Genomic DNA, 27,953 nt, shown 5'->3' on the forward strand with positions numbered 1-27,953 from the left:
TGTTTTGTTCGCCTAAATTCATGGTATCTTTTTATTGTTACATATGTGTAACACACACACACACACACACACACACACACACACACACACACACAGGACTCTGGTGAGGGGCGGGGGAAACAAGGCAATAGCCTATGCTGTTTGGGGAGTCTCTTGGACAACCGTGACCAACCCAGCCTGCGTTAGGCTTTTTGTTACGCAGTCTATGGTTCTTGGTGGGAGCGTTGTCAGCTCAGATGGGAAGTTTTTTTTTTTTTTTTTTTTTTTTTTTTTTCTTCGAGACAGGGTTTCTCTGCATAGCTTTGCGCCTTTCCTGGAGCTCACTTGGTAGCCCAGGCTGGCCTCGAACTCACAGAGATCCACTTGGCTCTGCCTCCCAAGTGCTGGGATTAAAGGCATGCACCACCAACGCCCGGCTAGATGGGAAGTTTTATTTAAACTATTTGTGTATATTTATACACTGACTTACATGTATTATAGGTATTTTTAGGTAACTAGTTAATAGTATGATTCCTTATGACTTTTTCATATATCCTTACTGTTATTTTAAAGATGCTTTTAATGGACTATCTATACAAAGTATGTCACCTACCAAATAAGATGTCCAGTAATTTAATCAATGCACATATATACATGTGCCCATTCTGTACTATCAATATTTATTAAAAGCTATCAAGGGAATAAAATCCATCTTTACAAAGGCAGTGTAAATAATTATTAAACTATGCTAGAGGACTATCCAGAGAGAAGAAAAAATATATATCTAACAAGAGTAGCCGACAGCCAACCCAGCCTTATTACACAACATGTAATTCAAACTGGGGTCTCTCCTTCTAACTCCCAAAACAAACACAGAGCCACAATTACAGAGCCTTCACTTACTTAGCCAGAAGCAGCAGGAACCTCAGTGGCAACAGAGCAGAAAAATCTACATGGGAAGCAAAGGCTCAGCACTGCTTTCTCTGGGGGCTGGATGATGGATATATTTTCTAACTTCTAATATCAAGTTTCCTATAATGGGTTATATTATTCTTATAAAGAGAGAACAAACCAGTCAAAATTACACATATATTAATTTGCTGCTTTATTTTAAACACTCTATTTGACAAGAACCAAGTGCTTCTGGAGGCCTTCTCTTCCTCTCCTAAGGAGAGCTGACCTCCATTTCCCGGGGAAGAGAGACGCAGGACTCCACAGTTTGGGGGTGTGGGGTACACTTTGCTGAGATTTGAGGATATGATGCTGCAGGGAGTTCCATAACCTTCCTGACAGCTAGACACAGGACCACCTATAAGGTCTTCACTGCATCACAGCCAATGTTCTCTCCAGTGGTAGAAATGGCTCCCCCATCATCAAGGGCATCAAGGAAAACAGTGTTTTAACAAAGGAACAGGTGGGTATAATGTTAGTGTAAGCCAAGACAACATGGAGGAGGCGACAGGATGCAGGTACCCATGATTTCCAGAAGCACCCACAGTGTACCTTTCCTTCATATTTGTGTGCTCTCTGTTCCCAAGAGATGAGGAGCATAAACAGACATTCTAAACACACAGCAATTTCCCTGGCCGGGAAAGTGATCAATCGCCCACACATGAACTCTTGGCTTATATGCCTCTTTGAGAGTATTCGTGTTTTGTGAGAAACAGGTATGAAGTGTGATTTTGATTTATTTGGAAAGCAATGGAAGCACTTAATGAAAACTCAACATCTTCTTTAAAAATCATCCCACCATCTGAGTAAACAAGTAATGGTTCATATAGGGCAGGGTTCAAGCCCTGCTGTGCCGTCCAAATCCCTCACTGCACACTGAAGACCGCAAACACTGTGAGGGAAAATCGTCACTCTGAATTTAAGTCCCATTTGAAAAGTGCCAGCACATCCCTTGCTGACTTCCCCCAGCTTGGAGAGTTTCATTAGTGACTGTGCATGATTTTGAAGTTATTGCTGACGCTAGAATCTCACAGAGAAAAATCTCCCAAGGGTTTAACTGGAAACATTGCACAACCCAAGTGTCAAGGGAGCTACCAAGCCACAGCCAGTCCTCTGTCACCCACAAACTGCCCTGTTGACTCTGGCTTCTCCTAGTGAACGATCGCAGACTAAAGGCCCAAGCTGCACTGTCAATCAATGGGTGGGAACCAGCTGAAGACTCATTTCACCAGCTGAGGGAAAGCTAGGGGCTCTGGACACATCACCTTGTACCAGAAGATTCCTGATGGGGAGCAGCAAGTGACAGGGACAGATGTCAAATGGACTAGGAAGGTGAGATCTTGGGGGAAGCTCTGGCTAATCCTAGTAAACTGAGCGGTTTCACACACCTGCTCTTGGGTCCCAGAGAAGGGAAGCAGCATGAGACACACAAGTCAGCCACGTGGATGGTGGACCTGAGCGGTGTGGCCAGAGGCATGGTGCTGAGCTCAGCCCCAACTCTGGACAAATTAGCAATGATTCTCTCAATGTGCCAAGGTTCTCCCTTTAGGAACCTCCTCCAACCTCGTCCTGAGTCTGGAAATGTCAGTGGGCGGAGGACGTCACTGGCGGTTAGGCTGAACCCGAGGCACACAGGATGAGGATGCTTTGCTTCTGGAGGAATGTGGGCTCCGTCACTTGATCATCTGTGTCTCCTCATCTGCATCATAGAACTCCTCCTCTTCCTCCTCACTCTCGCTCCCCAGGGTGCTGGCCTTGTCCAGAGGCTGAAATGGCAAAGGAGATCTTGTCGAGGTAGTAAAACGATGTCACGACAGGCCTAAATGAGAATTACCACCCAGATACTCACATGACAGTTTTGTTGTTGTTTTGAGACAGGGTCTCACATAGATCAAGCTACCCTTCAATTTGCTATGCAGCTGCCTCTACCTCCCAAGTGCTGGGTTTACAGGGGTGTACCAGCACTCCCAGTTTTAGGTGGTTCTGGGGACCAGACCTCAGAGCACCTCATGCACTTAACACAAAAACTCTGCCAACTGAACTATACCAACAAATATAGTCCCAACAAATGTATCTTCATGACATCTGCTTTCCTAAGGCACTGTCCATAGAGCGTTCTCAGAAAGCTAATGAGTCCATTACCAGCTCTATTTTGCTATAAATCATCTGCTGTTCAATTCATCTTTGTTTTCCATTCTATTTTCAGTCTGAACTTTATGTTCTGTTTTGTTTTCAAAAACTCTCTTTGCCCAAGTGGAAGACCCAGATGATTACAAGTGTCTCCATACCTGTGGAGGATCCAGGGTCTGTAGAGACAAGGCTTCCTCCCCTAACCTCCGGTACGAGTACATCTGAAGGTCAGAAAATGTCTCCAGCAGGGGGCTGTTCAGAGTCTCTGGCAATAGCAGGCTGAGGATGCCTGAGGTCAGGCCGGTAGTTCCAAACACGATGAAGGGCAGGGACCACTGCAGGTCCTTCTGTGGGTACAGGGAGTGGATGAAAACAAACAAACCTCTCAGTTCCTTAGCAGGTGATATCGGCAGTCCTGTGACCAAGAACTGCTGGGTTTTTTTTTTTTTGTTTGTTTGTTTTTTAATTGTCTACTCAGCACCTTCCCACTAGACTACACCATACACCATGGTTCTGGTTTTTTGCACTCTAAGACAGTTATCCTGGGAAGTCATAGCATGCTTCCTCATACATGCAGAGATGTATCCAAGTGAGTCAAGGATGCATGAGAATATGGACTAGATGTCTTGGACCAACCATCTCAGGCAAGGCACAGTCATGGCCATCTGTGAGCTTGGGAGGCCTACACAGGCAGAGTTCACAGGAACTCTCCAGTGCAGCTTCCGCTCTAAGGAGAAGTCTGTTCTGTGGTGAGCTTCTAGTTCTCTTCAAGGAGGGAGACCCTGGACTATTTGCTGAAAAACTTGAAAGTTGTCAAATGTATCATAACATTACCACCGACAGGCCTAAGATTAAAGGAGTAGAAACTGAAAGAAAAAGTCCTATGATCCAGAGTTTTAAACTATTTGAGTGGGATATGGTGCTACCAGCAATTGCTTCAGAGATTCCAAGGGTATTCTTAGTGTAAGTCAATGTTTTCTTTCAATGCACAGGCTCCCAGACACAATGGGTTGGCTCTACCTTTTAGGTTATTTCTTCTCAAGATCTAGAAAAGCCCTCAAAGGTGTTGTCAAAACCACAGTATAAGTAATATCTTAATGCTATTTTAGTATATAATAACAAGAATATTTTGGGATTTTTAATTATGCGAATGGGGGTATGCACACGGATGTGCTGGTGCCCATGGCAGTGTCGGATCCCCCGAGGTTCTCGGTTGGGAGCTGCCTGATCTGGAGGCAGGGGTCAAGCCAGGGTTCTCTACAACAGCAGGCATGCTCTAAACCAATGAGCCATTTCTCCAGTCTCTGTTATAAACATTTTAGGATTCAGACTCTTTGTTAGTGTAAATGGGGAAGTGCCCTGCACCCTTAGTTACTGATGTAGCAGGAAAAACTCATCTGCAGCTCCAAGGACACTCAATAGCAAAGGGACATTCTGACCCTCAGAAGACAGAAAAGCACGATGCAGCTGTAGTGTTCTTGGTCGCCACATGTCTGACTCTTTCCTGAGACAGCTCAAGGTCCCGTGATAGATCTCATGACTGTCTATCAGTTAAGACATTTATTGTCCCAGGGATAAGGCTGGCTGGTATTTTAGAAACAGCCTTTATCACGAAAGCTGGGTTCTCTAATAGCTCGCCAGGCTCCACAAGCAGGGCTTGGGTTATCCGGAGGCCCCTTCCCAGCTCCACGGCTCACGTCTGTCCTCTACCTAGCAAAATCAAGAAGAGAGCTGCATGGGCCCAGGGCTTTCACAGAGCTTGAGCATTTAAGGCTGAAAGGATTTGAAAATGGCCATTTGTTTCTCCTGACCCCAAAATACCAAAGAAGACAGGGGCATGCATGCTGCTGGGTGTGCTTCTCCGGTTTTCTCTGCAGTGGTGAGCGCACATGCAACCTGCTTCTAAAGCACCGTGGAGCTGATGGCAATGCCTCCCTCTTACAGCTGCTGTGACAGTTACATGCGGCAACATATGCAAAGGGCCAGGATAGAACCAGCACGCCACAGAAGACCACAAAAACTAATTAACTGACTTCGGAATGTCTGTGGACAGGGCCTGCTGGTATCATCAGACCCTATAGAGTCCAGATGAATGAAAAGCCAGGCCCGCCAGGGGAAAACGCCCAGTCCATCCACCTGACAGGACACTGGGCTCCTCACGGAAAAGGCACAGGATTCCCGTTTGTGCAGCTGATCTTGGTTGAGCCTGCTCATTACCTCTTTCTACACAAAAGCACACATGAGTTCCAAAGCAGAGACCAGGAAGAACAGAACCAGGAGGTACAAACCAACCAGTGAGGGTATGAAGGGGGCAAGGATCCCGCCCACTCGGGAGAACATGGAGCACGCTCCAAGGCCAACGTTCCTGGAAGGCGTAAGAAAGAACAAATTAACTAATTACATACAAAGCTTTAAGTTTCAGGAGACAGTTTAAATATACTGGGTTGGAAGAATACAATAAGCTCAAAATGGTAAATAATTCCTAAGTAGAAGGTACAGTGCTGTCTACTAGACCTTTCTGTGAGACCAGAGTTCTGGATCGCCACCATATCCGAAGTCACTGGACACACGAGGCTTCCCAGCCCTTGAAATGTGACTCATGAGGATAAGGAAATGAACTTTTATTTAAAAAACAAGTCTTGTTGGGGTGACCCTGGCTGGTCTTGAACTGTGGCAATCCTCTTGTCTCTGCCCCCACCTCCTGGAATTCAAGATATGAGCCACCATACCCAGCAGAAACCGATTTATTTTTTAAAGATTTATATTTATTTTCATTGCCTTGATCACAGTGTCTCTTCACAGTGATAGAACAGTGACTAAGGTAATAGGTGACTAAACGCTCTCGTGACTGACACATGCCCATGCAAAGTAGGGAAGGCCATCTCTGGCCACAGAAGCACAGTCAGCAGAGCCCCATACCTGATGACAGTGGGGTACAGCTCAGAGGTGTAGATGTAAACAATGTTGAAGGCAGCGCTGATCGTCAGCTTCCCCAGCAAGGACAAGGAGCGGCTGTTGACCACCGCAAACACACCTGTGTCTGAGGAGGACAGACAACATTTGTGAAGACCCCAGTAGGACAGGTCCTTCAGATGACACATTTCACTGTCAAGGAGCAGGAAGCACTCACCTTCATCTCCACACACACACCACCCTCAGGTCCTGTCCAACACACACACACACACACACACACACACACACACACACACACACACACACGCACAAGCATAGGCACACACACACACACACACACACACACACACACACCACCCTCAGGTCCTGTCCAACACACACACACACACACATACACACACACACACACACACACACACACAGGCAGACAGACACACACACACACACCACCCTCAGGTCCTGTCCAACACACACACACACACACACACACACACACACACACACACACACGCACGCACACACACACTCAGTGCTTTCTCAATGTCTTGGCTATCTCTGTGGTTTGACACACTGACTGTCTGTCATTCAGGAGCATGTGACCCTCACTCATTCACAAGAGGCCCTGAACATGTCTGTGCTGACAGGCAGTACGCATGCTTGCCCCAGGTCTCTCTACCCCCCTGACCTCTGTATCCGTAGTTCTTATACCTGGTATTTGTGTTTGCTAGCTTTCCTTCATTGCAATAAATGGCCGGGGTAATCAGCTTAAGAGAGAAGGTTTACTTGGGCTCAAGATCCCAGGGGTTTCTCCATGGCTGGTTAGCCTTGTGGGTTTCTCCATGGCTGGTTAGCCTTGTGCTTTAACCCTGAAGGGAGGTCAAAGTGTATGATGGGCCAACCTGTTCACCTCACGGTGGCCAGGAAGCAAGGGAAGGACAGGGAGGGCAGGGTCCTAAGGGTCCCTTCCAGGGTGTGTTTCTCACGTGTTTCTCACTGACCTCACTTCCTCCCCTCAGTCCTCACATCCTGAACAGTACCTATGCGTGGAGCCCAAATTGTGAGCATATGGGTTTTTGTGAGACATTCAAAATCTAAAACACAGAAGTATTCCACTGAGTTAAGGAATAACCTCATTAAATTTTTGAGAGAAGATATGACAGTGCTCTGTAGAGAACAAAAGATGAAAGAAATTTGGAAAAACTTCTAATCTTTTTTCTCCTCGATTTCTTGTTTGGGTTATTAAGCGGTAATTAGATTTGAATTTCTTATTTTATTTACATAAAATGCAAAAATATTCCAGTTTTGCTTCCTTACTAAAATAGTATGGATTATCCTGATTCTTTCCTTTATTAACTGGCATTCTATAGTTGTTGCCTGTCAAATATACCGAATGTCTCCCCTTCAAAACTCCACACACCTCTGCCGTAAAAACAGCAGTCTTCTCCTTGTGAGCAGAAGGCAATTCTCACGCTCTCCGCTCTCCAGAGCCTCCTCCTGTCACTGCCGAATCCCTACTGCACTTCCCTACCTCCCAGCACTCCGCGGGCCGCCGCTGCCTTCCTCTCCCCACGGCCACACTCGTGAAGACCAGCAGCACTGTCCTAATCTCCAATGTCGCTGCCTCTCTCTTCTCGCTTGACCTTTCTGACAAACAGAAGACCTCTCCTTCCTTGGGACTATGTGGTTGACATGAGCCCCTGTTCCCGTCCCGTCCTGTCTCACTGAGATGGCCACTCCTCCTGGGCCTGCCACTGCCTCTACTTTCCAGTCCATCGACCACATGCCTCAGGCACTCTCTTGTCCTTACTCACTTTCCTACTGTTCGCCAAAAAACGTATTTCACCTTCTTATTTCATGCCGAGCTTGGCGTCTTATGTATACCGCCGGACTCCCAGGGTTCCCTGTAGACTAGGGCACATGGTTGATTACCAAGTGTCTGTTGAGCTAAAAGGCACTGGGACTCCAACTTGCATGAACGTGGTGGGAAGAGTCTGTGTTCATGCTGCCTTAGCCGCCAGCAAGGAGGGCATATCACACATCTAAAACTCCTGCTGAACTGTGGGCCCGAGCTCCATCTACCTTAACATGGTATCATCAGGCCACAACCATCTTAACCACGTGGGCTGCCTTCAATGCTGCTAAGGTATCTGGGGATGATCTTTGCTAGGGTAAGCAGTACATATTTAAGCTACAAGGTCTTTCTAGAAGACAAGCTATGCCTCCCAGCAGTTGGCTCCAAGGTGTGTACGTTTCTAGGGTTCTGAGATCACTAGATCTCACTTCTGGTAACAATTTAGTGAGATTATTCATTTCTCCATATAAATCAATAATGAGGACACATGAGCCTCATCACTATTTTCTAGAAAACTGAGTCAGGAAAAGGTACTGAGTAGCACTGACGAAAACAAAAATGTGTAATTGTTTGTGTAAACTGAAGTTCCCAGAAAACAAACAAGCAAGATGCCCGTGCTGAAGCCTCTACAGGTTGTGAACAACAGGCTAGAACTTGGTAATTATGGAGAGTTAGAACAGTACAGATGAAGTCCAATTACCAGCCTTTCTTTAGTGCCTTTACCAGTCACTCATTCCCCACCCCTATGTTTGATCTAATATCTCTGGACTATAAAGAAAAGTCTCTGAAATGTATTCTAGTGGACCAATGTCTTCTACCAACTCCAAGGACAAGAATGTCACCAGAGAGCTTCTGAAACCTGTAACAGAATTGTCGTTGTTTTCATCACTTTGCTGTAACCCGTTTGCCTGTGGTCCCCCACAAATGCAAATAGTAGATGCAATTGTTACTTCTTTTACTCTGTGACTAGTAAAAGCCTATGTGACTGCTTCCTTAATGGAACATGTTATCCTGGGTTCCCTGAATCGATATAGGTTCCTATACTGTGGTCATTTTTATATTTGGCTCAAGAATAAAATATCTCTTACTCCTCTTGAGGTGTGTTGATTTTTGACTGCAAATGGCTTTGGGAAGGATGGATTTCCCTCACTCCCAGCCCCATGCACAGTGGCATCTTTCAAAACCACATGGAGGCACCCTACATCTTTCCTAACAGGACTGAAGATTGCCATCTGGAAATTTAAATTCACATGGAGGACACAGAGACTGCCATCTAACCCCCACAGGGTCCAAAGCTGCACAAGGACTCCCGTGGGAGGTGGAAGACACCTCCAGCCAGAGCTCATGGGGAGGCTGGCGCTGGCCCCAGGCCAAAGCCACCCCATCTGCAGCCTGAACCTCCTCCCCTGCGCTCCTGCCAACACACCTGCGATCACCTCTTGGGGGGAATCCACCTCTCCCCCAAGACAGTTTATGTCAACAGCAGACAGCTTTCCTTGTGAAGAGTCCTGCTTGTGCAGCTGCTGGGCTGCTGGCTTTGTTCCAGAAGGCTCTGTAGCCACTGAGCTGGTCGCCTGCCTTCTTGTCCTACATTACCAGTCATTTCCAATGAATGGTCAAAGTGTTGTTTGGGGAAAAAGCAAGTGATTTAAAGGGAAAATTAAAATGAGGTTATGTTTGTTTTTAAAGTAGATTTGCATAACACTTGTATCTTTCCATGTACTGAACTCCACGAGGTCATAACTTATCTCCAACGATATATAGCAACTTTAAAGGATTGCATGTTCAGGACTTTCAGAAGCCCTTTTGGGGCCATCAGCATAAATGTCTCTTTTGTCCATTTGTTATTGAGTTGTAAGATCCATTTCTATTTTTTATTCCATCTTTCATCATTTATATATTTTACAAATCTTTTCTTCTAGTCTGTGCCTTACTTTTTTTTGTTGAGGGTGTTTTGTCTTAAGAGACTCAGGTTCTCTCGGTTGCCCAGGTTGTCCCTGAACCCCTGGCTCAAACAGTAGTTAGTCTGTTGGTTCCAAATAAAAACGTCGGCTCCGTCATTCTCTTCTTCCAGTGGATGATCATAAGCAAGTTTATTTTGTTTTGCTGTGTTGTGAGACAGCCATGGTTATGGGTAGGCCAGGCTGTCCATGAACTTGCTGTGTATCCGAAGTTGACCTTGAACTCCCAGTGGTCTCCCCTCCTCCTCTTCCTGAGTACTGGGATTACAGGTGTGCACCAATACACCCAGCTCTCTACAAGCAGATGTTTGGCTGTTCATGTTTATAAACAGTAAGATAGCTCTGTGTCCTGAAGTATAACACAACAGGCAGACACAGTGCCTTTGCTTTACCTCTATGTCCTGTAGTATAGATAACACAACAGGCAGACACAGCGCCTTTGCTTTACCTCTATGTCCTGTAGTATAGATAACACAACAGGCAGACACAGCTCCTTTCCTTTACCTTTGCCTTTTCTTTTCCTGGTTCTGAACACTGAACCCAGGGTCTCAGGAACGTACTTTGCTACAGTCACACACCAAGCCCATTTGTCTTTTATTACATTTATTTATTTGGTGTGTGTGTGTGTGTGTGTGTGTGTGTGTGTGTGTGTGTGTACATGTGCCTGGGCATGTGTGGAGGTTGGAGGACAACTTTTGGGAGTTGGTTCTCTCGTTCCACAATGTGGGTCATGGGGACTGAACTTGGAGTTACCAGGCTCTGTAGCAACCTGCTGAGTCATCTTGCTAGCCCCAATTTGTTTCTTTAAAAACACAACACAACAAAACAAAACAAAACGAAAAACAGAATAAAGCCTAATGCTGTCACCACAGTCTCAGCTTTTCTAGAACTCCACCTGAATGGACTAATACTTTGTGGACTTTCATGTCTGACTTCTTTCACTCAGCGTGACGAGAGGCTCTCAAGCTGTGTGAGTCACAGGTCACATGTCATTGTTGAGTAAGATCCTGTGTGGGTGGATAACAGTTGCTTATCTGGTCATCAGCTGGGGGCATGGGCTCCTTCCAGCTTGGGTCCAGTGTCGTCACATCCTGAGGACTTGCAGCAGAGCCTTGGTTCCCCGTGCCCCACTCTAAGGGGGTGTCTGTGGCACTGTCTAGGGCAGCTGGAGCTTTGGCATCCGCAGCCCTCACTGTGATGAGCTAGGTTCTCCAGTTTTGGCTGTTCGGATGTGTGTGTATTGGTATCTCAGCACAGATTTGTCATTTTCCTAAGGTCTGGTGGGTTTAAACATCTCTTTCCATGCTCATTTGCCATTCTAACAACTTTGGGGAGAATTATCTGCTTAAATATTTTTGTTGTTGTTCTTGTTATTATTATTATTATTATTATTATTATTATTGAGTTTTAAGATTCCTTTCCTTATTTTGGATTTGATCCTTAATAATGCATTTTTTTTTTACAAGTATTTTCTCTTGGCCTGTGTACTACTTTTCATCTCCTTAAGGATGTTTTTCCTTTGTTTGAAGAGACCTGTCTCTCTTAATTGGCCCTGAGCTCCTCAGCCTCTAAATAGCTACGACTGCAGGCACACATCATTACACCTGGCAACAGAAACTTTTTGTTATCATTTGTTCATTTTGTTTGTGACAAGATTGCATGTACTCCAGGGCTAACCCTGAACTTACTATATAGCTGAAGATGACCTTGAACTTCTGATCCTCCTGCCTCCACCTCCCAAGTGCTGGGATTACAGGTGTGCGCCACCACACTTGGGTTTTCTGTGGTGTTGGGTGCTGGGGGATTAAAGCCAGGGTTTTGTGTGTGCTAGGCAAGCACTCCATCAACTGAGTCACAACCTGGCCCAATACAGTCTCTTGTTTCGTTTGTTTTTGAGACAGGGTCTCACCATGTAACACTGGCTGCCCTGGGACTCGCTTTGTAGACCAGGCTGGCCTAAAACTCAGAGATCTGCCTGCCTCTGCCTCCCAAGTGCCAGAATTAAAACCATGTGATAACATCACTGGTAAGAATCTTTTATAAAGCCAAAGTCTGTGTTTTGATCAAGTAGGTTATACTTTTCCCTTTTAGTGCTTCTTGTGTATTAATTAATAAATCTTTGACTGGCTGGTGAGGTGGCTCAGTGGTTAAGGGCACTGGCTGCTATTCCAGAGGACCCAGGTTCTATTTCCAGCACCTCATGGTAGCTCGAAATGCTACCATGGAATTACAATGTCTGTGATTGCTGGTCTCCTTGGGCACTAGGCATGCACATGGTACACAGCCAAACATGCAGATAAACATCCACACATGTAACATAAGTAAATGGATTTATTTTTAAAAGGACTAAGAGTATCTTTTTTAAAAGAAAGAAAAGAAATTTTGACTAACCCAGTCACTACTCTGCTCTCCTGTCTACTCTCTGAGAAGTTGGGTGGTTTCAGACTAAATAGTTATAATTATAGTTTTCCTTAGTTATAATACAAGATAAATTAGATGTAAAACTTTAGACTCACAAAGATAGGATAGATGATCGGATATTTTCTTTAATTTTGCCAAATATAAATAGATTAGATATCATAACTCTAATTCTTACTTGATAACTGTTTTGTTATATGTAATTTTATTATGTTAAAGTTAAAATCTTTTTGATTAGACAGAAAAGGGGAAGTGTTGTGGGATGGTCTTTCTGTACGCTGTGACTATGTGTTGCTAATTGGTTAATAAAGCTGTTTTGGATAAGAACCTGGTGAGAAATCCAAACAAAGATACTGGGAGAAGAAAGGTAGAGTCAGGGCAGACGCTGTGAGCTGCCAGGGGAGCAAGATGTAACGGAATAGAGGTAAAGCCACATGACATGTGGTGATGCACAGATTAATAGAAATGGGTTAATTTAAGATGTAAGAGCTAGCTAGCAGTAAGCCTGAGATATAGACCAAAAGGTTTGTTATTAATATTAAGCCTCCGACTAGTTATTCAGGTACTGACGGGCGGGAAAGATTCGTCTGGCTACAAGGCCTGACATCCAATTTGTGCTTATTACTGCATACGATATGATTTCTTTTGTTCACAGCTGTGGTTCTTTTTAATATTCAATTCTTCCCCCTGATCTATCCTATCAATAACACACTATCTTGATTACTATAACTGTATAATAAGTTAAAGGCAGATAAATTCTCCAACTTTGTTTTTCTTGATATTAATTATTTTGGCTAGTCTAGAATTCTTTGAGTGCTCATGTTTTTTGCACAAATTTATTCTACGAATAAAATAATCTTCCTGGACATTTGAGATTGTGCTAAAAATAAATCAGTTTGGTAAGAGAAGAGGACTTAAGTAAGTTCTGACCTTTGAGCATGGTGATCTCCTTATCTGTGAATATTACTATTGCCAATTCAATTATCCAGCCCTCTTTAGTTCCTCCTAGCAACCTTTCATGGTTTTTAATGTTATATATGTTACAGAAATTTTATCTCTAAAAATTTCTAAATTTTATTACCAGTACCATTATTTAATTGCATGTTAGATTATTTGCTAATAATATATAGAAATAAAACTGTGTCATATGATTCTGACCAGCTCATTTATTTATTTTTAAATTTTTACATTTTTTATCTGTGTATCTCTGTGTGTAGCATGGCATGTGTGTATGTGTATGTGTAGCATGGCATGTGCGTAGCATGGCATGTGTGGGGTTGTCAGAGGCTATCTCTGTGGGTTTGGTCCTCTCCTTTCACAGTGTGGGTTCCAGGCACTGAACTCAAGTCACCGGCTTGGCAGCCAGCACCTTCTCCGGTTGACCCTTCTTGCCAGCCCTCGTTTATTAATTCTATTAGGTCTTTTGTTTATTGTTCAGAGTCCTCTACTGTTTCACTCTGTCAGCTCGAGTCCCTTTCCTTTCTTCTCACTGTCTTACTGCATTCACTGCTATGGTCTTGACAATGCGCCAGAGAATGGGCATCCTGATCACAGTGAGTATTATTCCCTCTTTCGGTGGTAAACAAAGGATTGGCTAGAGATTTTCCCTTGATTCTACTTGTCAAGCTACAGAAATTCTCTTCTGCTTCCAGCTGCTAATATTTCTTAGGGTGGATGGGTGCTAAACTCTAAAAAGTGCCTTTTCTGCTTGTACTGAATTATCATGTAACTTCCTTTTCTTTCTGGATTCTAATATGGTGAGTAACACTGATGAGTGCTTGTATTTGAGGGTAAAGCTTGCTTTTGTTTGGCCTAGGCCTCAGGGTAATTGCTGGCCCAATGTGAATTGCTGGGAAATCATGTGAACTGGAATTTCTACTTCTTTTCGTGTGTTATAGACGCAGGAGCAAAGTCATCCCGGCTTGCAGCTCTCTGTGGGAATGTTTCTAACCACACATTCAATTTCTCCCACAGACAAAGGGCTGCAAAGGTCATCTGCTTGCTTTCACTTACGCTTTCTTGGTTTGTTTCTCTAAAGACTGTGTATAACTTGATTTACTAGTGTAAGAATACTCACAACGGTTCTCATTAACACCTAAAGTTTCTTTAGTGATGGTTCCATTTTCATTTCTGATATTTGTGATCTATGTCTCATTTTTTATTAGTTTGGAGGGTTATTAACTTTAAAGGTCTTAAACAATAGGCTTTTGATTTCCTTGATTTTTTCTATCATTTCTCTGTTTTCATTCCTTTTTCTTTTACATTTATAATTTTCATTCTTACGCTTGCCTTCTGTTTACCTTGGCTTTCCTTTTGAAAGTTTATCTTCTAGAAACAAAAGTTGAGATTACTAATTTGTTCTCTTGATCACTGATAATTATATAAATGTTGATACCTAAGCCTCTCTTTTTCTACATGTCATGAGTTTTAATATTGCATATTTAATTTATAGTTTAACTAAGATATCTAATTTCCTTTGTTATTTTATTTAACTCATGTGTCTTTAAAAGAGTATTGTTTAGTATTCAAATGTCTGAGGATTTTCCAGATATCTTTTTTTAAATTAATTTTTATTTTAATTCTATTCTGGTAAAGCAGTACTTTTATAAGTCTTCAATCCTCTGAATTCTATTCATTTATGTGTCATGGCCCAGACTAGGGCATCTCACCATAGACATTCTGTGGCTCTTTCAATGGAAACGTTCCCTTGCTATAGGGTAAGGTGTGGACAAATCAGCAGCTTTCCTGGTTGTGTCTTCATTTTCTACTTTTTCAATCACTGCCTCAGCTATTGAAGGAGCAAGTCTAAGCTCTGCACAGTTTTGCTTTGGGTACTCTGAATGTTTTGTGAGAGGCACACACATGTAGGATACTTACATGGTTCATTAATTGGCCACTCTTTAATCATGTGTTTAAAGTTCTATCAACTCAGGAAGCTTATAGTCATCATTTCTTAGATAATATTTTTCCCTGAGACCATAGTTACATGTCAGGCCACCAATATTTTCCCACAACTCACTGGTGCTCTGTTAGATGTTATTCCATTTGTTTGGATTTGAATTGAGTTCCACGGTGAAGTTTCTTTTGCTGTCTGCGATCCATGGATCTCTTCTTCTGTCGTAGCCAGTCTGCTGTTGGCCACATCAATATTGCTTTTGCATGCTGCAGGCTTCCTCTTCAGATTTTCTGTGCATGTCTTCTTTATGGCCTCGTCTTCTTCTGCTCCTTCTCAGTATACTTCTGTCTACTCAGGCACATGGAACTTGGTTGTAACAGCTGCTTGGACTTGTCTACTTAAACACACTGAACATAGTTACAGTAGCCATTTAGGCTTTTGGCTACTTATGCACACAGGACAGTTATAGTAACTGCTTTGACATTCGTCTGCTTAAGCACACAAATCACAGCAGCTGCGTGGATGTTTTGGCCTCTGAGCTCTATCACCTGTGCACTGCTGGGCTGTTTCTGTAGATTTCTCTCCTTGTGTGGAGGTTTTCTCCTGCTTACATGTGTGCAGGAAATTCTGACTGAAAGCCAGGCGTGACAGCTCCCCGGCCAGGTGTTGAGCTCCGTTAGTGTCTTCTGAGTGCTACTTTGACTTTGCGCTGTGATACAGCTCAGTCACTCAGGGCCAGCTGGTCCTGCAGTGATTGTGTTGAGCACTCTTAGGGCAAACAGCCTTTCACTTCGGCCTGTTTTGGTCCAGGCTGTCTCCTCCAATGCTTATGTCTAGCTAAAGAATGCGCAAAGCACTGATGGCCCCGGGTTCTAGGGATGGCTCTGCCTGCTACTGTCAGATGACTTCCCCATTCCTGGTCCTTCCCACTTGTGTTTCATTGTCCTCCTTACTCCTGGCTGGTGATCCTCCCTCTCCTGTCTGTTAGTCCTTCCTAGTCCAAACTCATGATCGTCCCCACTCTCGTCTAGTGGTGAAAGACCCCCGCTCCATTATGAGGACATGGGGCTTTGGGCCAAAGAAAAGCTCCCCCCCCCCCCTATAACTTAGCCTAAGAAACGCCATTCTGAAGGAATCAGAAAAACAGGAGTTCACAGCCGTAGCCAGCCACCCGGCCTTGACAGAGATAGCTATGGCCAGCCTTGAGAGAGATAACTGTGGTCGGCGACCTTGAGAGAAAGACAGTTAAGTCAAATCAGGATATTTTATGGCTGGCCCCCTGGCCTTGAGGAATAAGCAGCTGGCCTGGACAAGGCCAAATCAGCCACACACATACGACCCCAAGTTCACCCTGGCCTTCTTTGAAACAACCAATAGGGACCCTGTAACTATGCTTCTCGCTTCTGTAACCGCGCCTCTGCCCCTGGGATCCCATAAAAAGTCCCCCTTGCCCTAAGAAAGCGCGCAAGTCCTCCAAGAGACTTCGCCCCAGGTACCTGGTCTAAATAAACCCTCTTGCTTTTGCATCTGATCTGTGGTTTCGGTGTGTTCCTTGGGTTTGGGGTCTCTCCCGGAGGAAGATCTCAGCTGGGGGTCTTTCAGTGGTCCTCTCCGGCCCTATCTCATGACCGTCCCCACCCGTGTCTGGTGATGCTACCCAGTCCTCTCTTACAACCCTCTTCAGTCCTGCCTGGCAGTCCTCCCCACTTTTGTCTAGTACTTTTTTCCTGTCCTCGGGACTGTCCTCCATTGCCTGCACAGAGCATGAGGGATTTTTCTGAAGATCCATGAAGGTCTTCCTCTCTGTATTTTACTCCTTTCAATACTTCTGCCCAGCAACTTCTAGCCACCCTACTATCTATTTCTCAGTATTGTTGCCTAGCAACTTCTAGTCATGCTCAATATCTACTTCTTTGATTCAGTAAGTTGCCAAGATTTGCTGCACCTCCTCTCTGCCCTGTGTCCTGGAGATCCTGAGCAAGGATCCTCTTACAGCCAACCTTTGTCAGCCTCCCTCTTCAGGGACCACTGTCCTATGCAGCCTGCTATCTGACGGCTAAACAGGGACGTTTTAATGTGCATGTTAGAGTTGTTTATGGATTTTCTAGTTACGTGGGAAGACAGCTGCTCTCTTACTATCACGGCTGCAGTGCTTGTCAGGTCTCCCGAGGCACTGCTGTTCGTCACTTCTACACCACTATGTTTCCTCACTAGGTTTCCAGCTTTCCACGGCCAGGAAGAGGGCTGGGTCATGGACAGGATCTTGGATCCACAGATGATGGAGAAGTTAGGACAGAGATGGGCAGACAAGTCTGAGGAAGCTGCAACCCGCTGGCCACTCTGGAGGGTTGAAGCACACACCCTTCAACTGCAATGCTGCTGCTCTGGACATGCTCAGATCTTCCCGAGAGACCACGGCTGCCGTGAGCCTCACCTATAGGTGGTCAGTGCTACCTACAATCCTCACCAGGCCTGCCACTGCAGAGGTAAGAACTGGCCCTAGTCACCCAGTGTTCATGCGCAGACACCACAGCTTCCCCATTTGTAATTACGTGGGTCAAAGCATCTCCATGTGAGCACAGACTGCGGCTGTGAGTCAGGAAGGCCTGAAATTCCAGCCCCTTGTTATAAGCTGGACACACTATCTGAGCAGTCTGAATTTTAGTTTCATTACGTGATAAGTGACACATAATGACCTACTGTTTATGGAGAATACAGCACTTAGTCAACACTCCATAAATGGCAACTAATACTGTAAGATTAATCAATGATTAATCAGGACCCTCCTCTAAGCAAGAATATAGACCAAGTGAAATGCCTGCTGACCAATCTGTGTACAATTGTAAGCGGCCCCTGCTAATATTCCTAGAAGAGAGTTTTTCCGGGAGGCCAACCAGTAAGAGAACACATATGGATAGAAAGCATCTCTCTAACACAGGCTGAGGGGCCTTTTGATCAAGGGCCTCGTCCAGATGTGTTTCTGGTTTGGGGAGATTCGGGAGTATTTACACATAGTGAAGTGTCTTGAGGATAGAACCCGAGGGTAAGCAGGATATCTATTTGTGATTTATAAACACTGGACACATATAACCTGTAAGGAATTTCATACAATACTTTTAGTGCTGTGAGTCATCATGTGAGGTCAAGAGTGGAATATTCCATGTGGGACATCATATGTGTTAGTGCTCAAAATTCTCAGTGTTGCAAATTTTTGGAACATTTTAGATATCAGCTGTGGTGATATTTTATTTGTGCTCTAACAAATAAAACTTATTTGGGGATCAGAGGACAGAGGCAGCCAGTAAATTAGACACAGAGGCCAGATAATGGTGGCACACACCCTAATCCTATCACTCGGGAGGCAGAGATCCATCTGGATCTCTGTGAGTTCAAGGCTACACTGGGAACAGAGCCAGGCATGGTAGCACACACACCTTTAATCCCAGCACTTGAGATCTCATGTCTTTGCTTGGAAATGACACATGACTTTAATCCCAGGAAGTGATGGCAGGAAGCAGAAAGGTATATAAGGTGTGAGGACCAGGAACTAGAAGCTTTTTAGCAGCAGTTCAACTGAGACCCTCAGGGGTGAGGACTCAGAGGCTTTCAGTCTGAGGATTCAGGAAAACAGTATCGGCTGAGGTGAGGTGACTGTGGCTTGTTCTGTTTCTCTGATCTCTCAGTTTTCACCCCAATATCTGGCTCCAGGGTTTTATTAAGAAAAGACCTTCTAAGATTCGTCTTACAATCAGCTTTTTGGATTAGGGATAGTCAACGTATAATTATAAACCACAGGCTTCAAGATACTAAACATCTGGTCTTTAGCTTATTTTCCGAGTCTCCTAGAGATATATTGTCACAGTATCCACGAATGCCCTAGAAACTGAGAGCCACATCATATGCAGATGCTGAAAAGAAGCAAGTGGGTAAAGGGCACCTGAGTTGGCAGAAAGGAGAGAATGCAGGTGTGGAATGTTCGTGGGAGTGGGAAAATCTCTGGGAATGAGTAGAGCACAGTAGAGAAGAGAGGTCTTCAAGCTCACATGAGCTGCTGCTAATAGAAACCCCGGGGTCTTCCTCTTAATACATGCTTGTTGGAACTGTCATAACCTATAGTTTAAAACTCTGAAAAAGAGATTGAAAAGAAACCAAACCAAACATTTTAAAGGGTAAATATGAATAGTTAAAGAATTTTTTAGGCTCAGAGAGGATTCCAGAAAGAACAGCAAGTATTATGCACAAAAAGTTGGCCATCTGTTCTCTACTTCTAGAGATGAATCAAATGAAAGGAAATAGACTCAGCATTGTGGGAGAGGATCATCCTAGCAGTCACGGTTATTAAAAACTGAAACCATTTACTAAGGGACATTAGAGAATTTCTTTCCTAGGAAATCTTGAAAAATTGACAGGGTGTCCACTTTTTCTAAGCATAACAGCTGTGTTCTATCTCCTGAGCCCGTGGAAAACACTGCTTCACTGTGTCTCAAGCCATGTCCACCAAGGGGCACAACCCACAGACGGGGCCAGTAGCTCTCAGGACAGATGGAGATGAGGAGGGAATGCTAATCTGGAAAGGAGATTGCTCGTGTGTGTTAGGAAGGGTCCTGTGCAGAGTCCTCGAGGTGGGATACCTGAATGTACAAAGAAGTAAGAGGGGGGAAGAAGATATCCCTGGGCCTGGCTTCCAGAGGTGGGAGGAGACACAGCTTTGGTCTCTGAGATGACGCACAGACTATGACAGTTTTGGTAGAAAACTACATCCCCAAGTTGTCTATACAAGACAAGCTCTGCTGAGCATAGAGCCACCACAATTGGATGCCCTTTATCTTTTGCCCTAGACAAACACCATGAGGGTCCTGGCACTGGCAGAGGATAGGAGATGGGCAAATATCCTGAAGTCTCCAGTTCCCGTGAGGTGATAACGATCACTGTCCAGCTGTTGTCCAGTCCAGGCCTGAATCACTATTAGAGCTGAGCAACAGGCTGGGGTCCACAGCACAGCCCCTCAGGTGGTGACTGGCGGTGGGGCAGGCACCCTGGAGGGTCAGAAGTATGGGCAACCTGGAAGGCTCCGGAGAAGACCTGGGACAACTCAGCCTAGAGGAGCAGCAACTTGCAGAGGGGCACTTGGCGTGCAGGCTGCTCTGATGGGGACCGAACAGTTCATGGTTTCCAGAAGTTACGAACTTTATGTCAGACCACCTCCACGATTCCCACCCAGAGCACAGGAGCCATACGACAGCAATCAAAATTCTAAAACAAGGTGCAGGGCATTTCCAGCCCATGTGCCCTTGTAGTAAAGCTGTTGGACCCTCCTCCCTGAAAACCACACCACCCTCCCTGTGCAGGAACTGCCATGCTGTCCACATGCAAGTACCAGAAAAGAAGCATGAAACAAAAAAAAAAAAAAAAAAAAGCTTGGAAACTTGCAAGTACCTATGTATCTAATACACAGTAAGAGAATCTCTTCCTTTTTTATTGTTGAGAGTACCTTACTGTGTAGCCCAGGCCTGCCTCTAGTTTGATGCATAGCCCAGGTTGGCCTTAAACTTGGGGTCCGGCTGCTTCAGTCTCCTGAGTGCTGGAATTGCTAGCACACACTGCCATATGTGGCCTTAAAGAATTCCTATGTAGGGGTAACTGTGTTAAATGGGATGACCAAGAGACACTTGTTTTTAGATAGGGTCTCATGTATCCAGGCTGACCCCAAACTTATGTAGCCAAAGATGGTCTTGAACACCTGCTCCACCTGCCTTCATCTCCAGAGTGCTGTGATTACAGATTTGCTACCATGCCTAAATTTCATATGGTCCAGAGGGTTGAACCTAGGGCTTCAGGCGGTCTAGACAAGCACTCTACCAATTGAGCCCCATTACCACCCAAAGGAACATCTTCTGAAGCTGTGTTGTGCCATAAAGCTAAAGAATTCTAAAAATACCAAAGCTTCCTACAAATATTCTTTATTTGCACTTTATTTTTTAAATGATGTCCATCATTTGTTTCTGTGTGCATGTGTGTGTACCACAACACGTGTGTGGAAGTCAGAGAACAACTTGTGGGCACTGTCCTCCCCTCCATTACACAGGCCCTAGTGATCACATTCAGGCCAGAAAGCTTGGTGGCAAGGCCTTTACCAGCAGGGTCATCTCAGCGGCCCTGATTCACACTTGAAAATGACCAAGAGCACAACCACTGTGATGGACAGTGAATGCTACTCTTACGGTGTTGCTGTTACTATTATTAACTTTGGGGTACCAGATGGAGACATTTAGGGGTTCCAAAGTTACCTCTGAGGACCAGTGTCCAATCTCCAGGCTGGAGATTGGCTCGAGTGTGGAATTTCATTTGCAGCTTGGGAGGAGTTTCTTTCAGTGTGGAAGAGGCCTTGGCCCTCTCCATCATCAAGTAAACAACTCTAACATCACCACGGCTGCATCCCAGACACCCCAGATGGTAGCTTAATAGCCTGGAAGAATTAATAGCACACCTCCAAGCACATTACTCACCCAGAGAATGGTTCAGGCAATGCAAAGAATCTGGCCCATTATAGACCACACAATTGCTAAATAATACTCAATCACAGAAACGAAGCATGGCATATGGTAATCCCTTTACAATATTGAGATTCATTGTAATAAAAGCGCTGTTCAAAGTCCTCATGGAAATTTGAAAGGCATACCTTTTTTTTCTGGAAGAAACATCACAATAAGACAGGCCAGTCCTCCAAGGCACAGAAATGCTGCTAGTGTCCGCTTCCGACCAAACCTGAATAAAGAAGGAAATCGTGTTTCTCTAAAGAGTCTTAGAAAGTCATCTTCCCTTCCCGCCAGCTTTCCCGTTTAAGTGTCCTCGACCTAATCTTTTTTTTGAGTGGGTGGCAAATGTAGCCGCCGGTCGGGAGACAGATAAGGGAATCCAGTGGATGGCAGGATCCGATCATGTACACAGGGAAAGACTCATTGTGTTTCCCAGAGTGTGCACTGTGGCAGGACTGTCTTCAGTGCATGCCACCTGTTACCTCCCCAGTCCTAATCACAAATGTGCAGCATATGCTGTTGCCCTCCCCATCTTCCAGAGACCCACCCTGGTAAAGAGAATGGAGTCCAATGGCTTGTTTTAGTCTCTGGTTCCCCTTATGGGCTTGGAAGTTTTCAATACAGGGTTTGGTGGGCCTTTTTTGTTTGTTTGTCTTTGTCTCAATCTTTTAGAAATATAAACACAAAAAAAAACTTGTCAGTGGTTTCTATTTAAGTAAAATGTACTACACACCTTAATTTCCAAATAAGAGGTCCAGGCTTAGAAGAAAGATGCTACATTAATCTCCACTCTCCAAGGGACAGCAACAGGCCAGGTCCTCTGCTAGGAACTTTGGTATTTACTTGTAATTCTGATAACTACTTTGTCAGGGTAATTTTAGGATTGCTGGTTTTAAAATCATCATAAACAGAAGCTTGATGGGGGAACTTACTGAAGTCAGAAAGCTAACACATGGCTCAGACTAGAATGAAACCCAAGTCTGCTTGACCCCAAAGGCACCGAACTTGCCCCCTTCAGACTGCAGCCCTGTCTTACAGCAGTAGCTGCTGGAAAGCAGAAAAGGTCTGATGTCTTTTCGACAGCTATTTCCAGGGTATTTTTAACATCGAGCACGGAATGGCTTTTTGAGTGACATTGACCATGACAGGCAGGCCCTAGGCAAAGGCTACTCCTATGAATAGCTTCCTGGTGATGCTAGAAGTGGCCATCAGAGGCATCCACAGGAACCTGTAGCTGCATAAGAAGTGGATGTTGTCTTACAGACATGCCGAGTGTGATGGCTGGCCTACTTCTGGGATCATGAGGAGAGTCAGTGGTGATCACTAGCAGAAGACTCAGACCAGGCAACGCAATGATGCCTGGGAGAAAAACCTCCAGCTGACCAGAGTCTGCATTTGGGCTGCAGGACGCTCAGCTGAAGCGTGCTGACAGGTGTGGCAGGAGAGTCAGGATATTAGAGCACGTGGCCCAGTGCTTTTCTGGCTTTTCCCTTCTGCTCATGAGCCCACTCCGATGTTCAGTCATGTTCTATTTTTCACTTTTTAAAAATAAACAAGAGCCCGGGACAGGTTGGCACTTAGCGTTTGTTCCTTGATCCTTCTCTTCATCTTCTTTTCAGATACTGGCCAAAGGCTGCGCATATTTTCCTTGGCACTCTGGAAATAGCACTGTTTCCTTAGCCTCAAAAGGCGCTGCATTCTATCTTCCCCTGCTGCCTGGATTTCCAGCCTGCCTGCCCTGATATTTTTCTTTCAAATGCTAAGAAAATTGTCCTCAAGCTTCCTTCCAAGTCCGTTCCTAAATTTATTAATGAGTCTAAGTAACCCCAAAGGAACCTTGGTTTCCTGATTAACAGTATCGAGATGAGCAATGTCATAGTTTGGGTTGAAATGGTAATGTCTAGACAGTAAGAAATGGCACAACTCAACTGGTTCCTAGCTCACCAAATAACAGAAGGGAGAAACAGACCAGGATGCGGATCTCTAGAAGATAACATTTGAATTCCACTCCCTTGCTCACAAGCAGCAAAAGCTTCTAAGTAGTTCTTAGGGGGTAGGAAGTCTTTCTAGTTCTGTCAGGTTTTGTCTTCCTGCTTCTAAGACCTTCTGGATTCTGAGTTGATGGGATTCTATCTACATGGAGCTAACAAGCACACTGTTCAGGCCTATGAATTTATACAGACTGCTCAACACCTCACAGATGGTAGTACCTTTTACACTGAGTTAAAGCCTACATAAGCATTCACATACATAAAACTCAAGAACTACTACAATAAAAAGTGAGCTTAGCTGCATTTAGCCTGAGAGAAACTCTGATGGACAGTGCTGGCCATACACTGTCTACGACCAAATTTCATAACAAGTAGGAATGAGCGTATGGGAAAAATGTGTGGGTGCTCCAATCCACAGCCTCTATGGTATGCCTCATTATCACTCATACTCACCATCTTTGGTTAATCAGGTAGATGCAGAGAGGGTAGGACGGAATCTCTATGAGGCCGGATAAAGCCAGGTTGGCATAAATACTGCCCCCTAGGTCCCCCGCACTCAGGGTGAGGCCGTAGTACACCAAGCTGCACACGAACCTGCATGGAGATCAAAGACTGAGCGGTGAGACAAGTCACGGGGCAGAAACAGGATTTTCCAGGAGAGATTAATAGTGCCAGGGCAATATCAAACCCTCTGCTGCAAGCAACGAGTTTGACACTCCCGCCGAGCTTTCTATCTTCATCTAAACTTTCATCCTATTAAGACACAAAGGCCTACTGGGGCTTTGGGAGTGATTTATGTCCGTGTGTTATGTAAAGCAAATGAAGGGACAGTTCCTGCTTGAGGAAAGACATTGTTCTTGCCTCCTCAAGCAGTTCTGCACTGAAGTGAAAACAATGGCCTTATTCTTACTCTACTGGGTTCAACAATCTAGGGAACACTGGCCCGTGGCCTTTTGATATTATCAGAAAGGCTGGACTCAGCCTCCTATGGGCAAAGCCAACAGCGGATGGCTAGAGGATGGGCTGGACCTCAGGTGGGTCATCTGCAGGCCACAAATGCCAGGCTCTCCATCCCCCTACGGCCCTAGTCATTTCCCATCCAAGGTCTTCAGCAGGCACACATAAACACAGAGACAAGGTTAGAGAAGAAAAGGCCAGGATCACAGCAGAGCAGGAATTCTGAGAAGATCAACAGGGAAGGAGGATCTTGAGAGACACTAACTCATTTCTGCACACCATCATTGAACTTCACACTTAGGGAGCACCTGCTGGCTCTGGTACTGGACCAGACACATGACTGTCTTCTTCAGGGGGAATGAGCGCAGCTCAACCGAGCACCAATTTGGAGCCCCAAACCACAGTGAAGTGGTAAGATGAACACCAGAGTCTGGCAAGCTGCTGTAGTAAAATCCCAACACAGAACAGACAGTCCTGAGGACCACAAGGCTGCCCTTTACTAGTAGATGAAGACCACAAGTTCCTACCCAAGCAACAGATTACCTGGGCTTTCCAACACTACAAGTTCATCTTTTGTAGCTGACATGGCCAGTGATTGCTAAAGAGGCTCCTCATTTGCTTCCATTTTGCTTTCTCTAGAAAAAGCCTGGCACGATGCAGCCGCACTGGGGTCAAATGGCAAAGGGAACACTTTATTTTTCCCTCTGCCAAAAACCACAGCAGCGGGCTGAGTGTCCCAGGCTGTGAAGGCAGGCTACAGAGCTGTCACTAGGCTGTGAAGGGCAGGCTACAGGGCTGTCACTAGGCTGTGAAGGGCAGGCTACAGGGCTGTCACTAGGCTGTGAAGGGCAGGCTACAGTGGCCTGTCAGCTCAGCACGGACAGCTCAGAGGCAAAGCAGGAGAACATTGGCCTAACATGTACAATGGCTCAGGTTCACTTCCTTATACTACCAAAAGCAGCTTCACAAGTAGGTGCTTCCTCCAAAGCAGCTGAGGGGCCATGTGATGAGCAAACTCAGAGCTGGCTAGAGCTCTGGGTTCCTGTGCACTCAGGATCTGCTTCTAACTAGTAAGGACCTCCAATGAGCAGATCTGCACTACACTGCGGGCTTGATTTTCAGAGGTTTTCTTAAGCTCCATGTTTGACATTCACTGTGCACACCCTAGGACATGAGCCTCATTAACTGTCTTGTCTCCCTGAAACTTCATTCTTTAAAAGGCATCAGCCAGCATCCTGGATGTAGTTTATAGGAACTCAGATGCATTCTGAGGGGCAGGCTAGAATACACTGAGCAACTAAATATCAGGCTCAGAGTGTTACCTCTTCATCTACTGACTCGATGTGTGGGTCTGTCCATTCCTTCAACCTCCTGGGAACCCATCAGTGCCAGAGATGACATTTCCAAGAGAGCAGAGGGGTACACACAGAAAGCACTGAGGGACAGGGACCTTGTTTGGTTTTGCTTTTAACAAAACCACCTCATTCTGACAAGAGGTTAATCTTTCTGCAGCCCCGTGGAAGGACCAGGCTATCAAGAGACCATCAGCATTCAAACTGAAGATTCCACAACCTCTCTCAGAATTACCAGATGAACATCAGGATCAGAGTATGTCCTAGGAGGACCCGGTAACGGAAGAGATCCAGGAAGCTTCCGGTTTCCTTGCAGCTCCTGTTGGCCGGATGTGTTAGTGAGAACGTGCACTTGAGCTTGCGGTTCCTCTTGGCGATGAAGTAGAGAGCCTCTTCTGCCTCACTCAGCCGACCCTGGGAGTATAACCAACGAGGGGATTCAGGAATGAATCTGAAAGAGATGTCATTAAAGGCTGGATATTCAGACGGGTGCACATGCGGAGGATGGAGACAAACAGCCCTCTGGAGGGGGCTTCCCTCACCACAGCTCAGTCCATCACAAGCCTGAGACAGGACTTCCCCGGTGACACAGGAGAGAGGACAAAGGGGTTACCCCAACACCGTGGCAACGGAAAATGCGGCTTACTTTATTAGCTGGAACCGAGAACACGCATTTCAAATATTGTTTTAATAGAGAGAAATAATTTCCATGTCTTTTTAAGTAAGTTTCAGTAAGTGACTGGCAAATCTACAGTGCTGAATGATGTACATTCCTCACAAAGCACAGGTCAGGCTCAGCTCTGAATCCCCACTAGAGGCCGTAGACAAGAGAGCAGTGGGCCTAGCCTTGCTTCATGTTCTCATCTTTTTCTTTTTCTAAGGACGGGGTCTCACTATGTAGAACAGGCTGGCCTTAAACTTGCTATATAGCCCAGGATAGTCCTGAACTTAAGACATTCCAGAGTGCTGGGGTTATAGGCATGCACCACCAGGCCTAACCAACTGGGTCCCTAAGCCCTTGGAAAGTCTCACATGGAGATAGAAATCTTTATTATCTAATCAAAGAAAACATTTCAGAGGTATTTTAACATAATGACATGTTATTTAGGAGAGAGCCATTATTTTAAGACTACATAGAAGCATGAAACAGTCTAACACGTCTTGGCCACTTCTGGCCGTTCCCTGCTTCAGAATACTCCAACTCATCCAATGGGCCAGCTTCAGAGTGTCCTGAGGACCTTCCCTGCTTCCCAAGACTGTGAAGAATAGGGTCCCTTGCAGGACAACTTCTAGTTACAGAACCACAGGCGTCCCTCACACAGCCACAGAGTGTCAGGCCACTTGGTGGTATGCAACTAGTGTCTTCACGGTTTCAAAACACAGGCACTGTGTCGATTTCGCTTCACCAGTCTGCCTGCATTTCAAGAGGGTTTCCCAAAGACAAAGCCATGACAGAATGGAAGCCTTATTAGAACATTTAGTGTGTGTGTGTGTGTGTGTGTGTGTGTGTGTGTGTGTGTGTGTGTGTAGGTTAATATGCTGTGCTCTTAGAGGCCAGAGGAGGAGTCAGGTCCTCTAATCTATTCACTCTTTCCCTTACTCCTTTAAGGTAGGGTCTCTCATTGAACCTGGTTTGATGAGGCTGGCTTCTCCTTCCTCTGCCTTCCACAGTGCTGGGTTACTGGGGCACGTCACCACATTCAGCTTTTTATGCGGGTATTAGGATTTGAACTCATCGCCAAGATTGCAAAGCAAACACTTTTACCCTGGAAGTCTTTCTTCTTCAATAGACAAAATCCAAGGACTTCATTTTAAAGGTCTAATCTGATACCCTCTGCCTCAAGTGAAATTCTGATGAATAAAATTGGTGTTTTCTCCAATTCCTGATACTCCTCAAGAAGGATAGTGAGCAATAAACACTACAGGATCCAGAAGCTTTGTGGACAGTCATTCTGTCAAAATTATTCAGTGAGCATTTCCATTTTATACGGAGCAGTATAATGGTGCTCAGAAGAAA

At 45.1% G+C, this 27,953-nt stretch overlaps 1 protein-coding gene and 1 long non-coding RNA gene across 4 annotated transcripts in view; one reads left to right on the forward strand and one right to left on the reverse strand.

The window, feature by feature from the left end:
• Nucleotides 1–1,060: 1,060 nt before the first annotated feature.
• Nucleotides 1,061–27,953, reverse strand: part of Slc22a15 (solute carrier family 22 member 15) — a 61,491-nt gene continuing 34,598 nt past the window's right edge. The window contains exons 6-12 of one of the 3 annotated variants that reach the window (XR_006073400.2): nt 26,172–26,387; nt 24,081–24,221; nt 21,780–21,865; nt 5,980–6,100; nt 5,349–5,425; nt 3,219–3,407; nt 1,061–2,696 (exon numbers count right to left, since the gene is read on the reverse strand). Coding sequence is in view for 2 of the 3 variants with exons in the window: in XM_042279611.2 (XP_042135545.1) it covers nt 2,604–2,696; nt 3,219–3,407; nt 5,353–5,425; nt 5,980–6,100; nt 21,780–21,865; nt 24,081–24,221; nt 26,172–26,387 (919 nt within the window). In the remaining variant the exon portion in view is untranslated. Of the gene's footprint in view, nt 2,697–3,218; nt 3,408–5,277; nt 5,426–5,979; nt 6,101–21,779; nt 21,866–24,080; nt 24,222–26,171; nt 26,388–27,953 lie in introns of those variants that run through there. The other 2 variants (XM_042279611.2, XM_042279612.2) reach the window with 2 other exon arrangements.
• LOC121830268 (uncharacterized) lies at nt 10,847–26,231 on the forward strand. The gene is made up of 3 exons (XR_006073402.2): nt 10,847–11,061; nt 17,315–17,586; nt 26,097–26,231. It is a non-coding gene; the product is annotated as an uncharacterized LOC121830268 (long non-coding RNA).

Source organism: Peromyscus maniculatus, chromosome 6 (assembly GCF_049852395.1).
Source record: "Peromyscus maniculatus bairdii isolate BWxNUB_F1_BW_parent chromosome 6, HU_Pman_BW_mat_3.1, whole genome shotgun sequence".
NCBI classification, from domain to species: domain Eukaryota; kingdom Metazoa; phylum Chordata; class Mammalia; order Rodentia; family Cricetidae; genus Peromyscus; species Peromyscus maniculatus.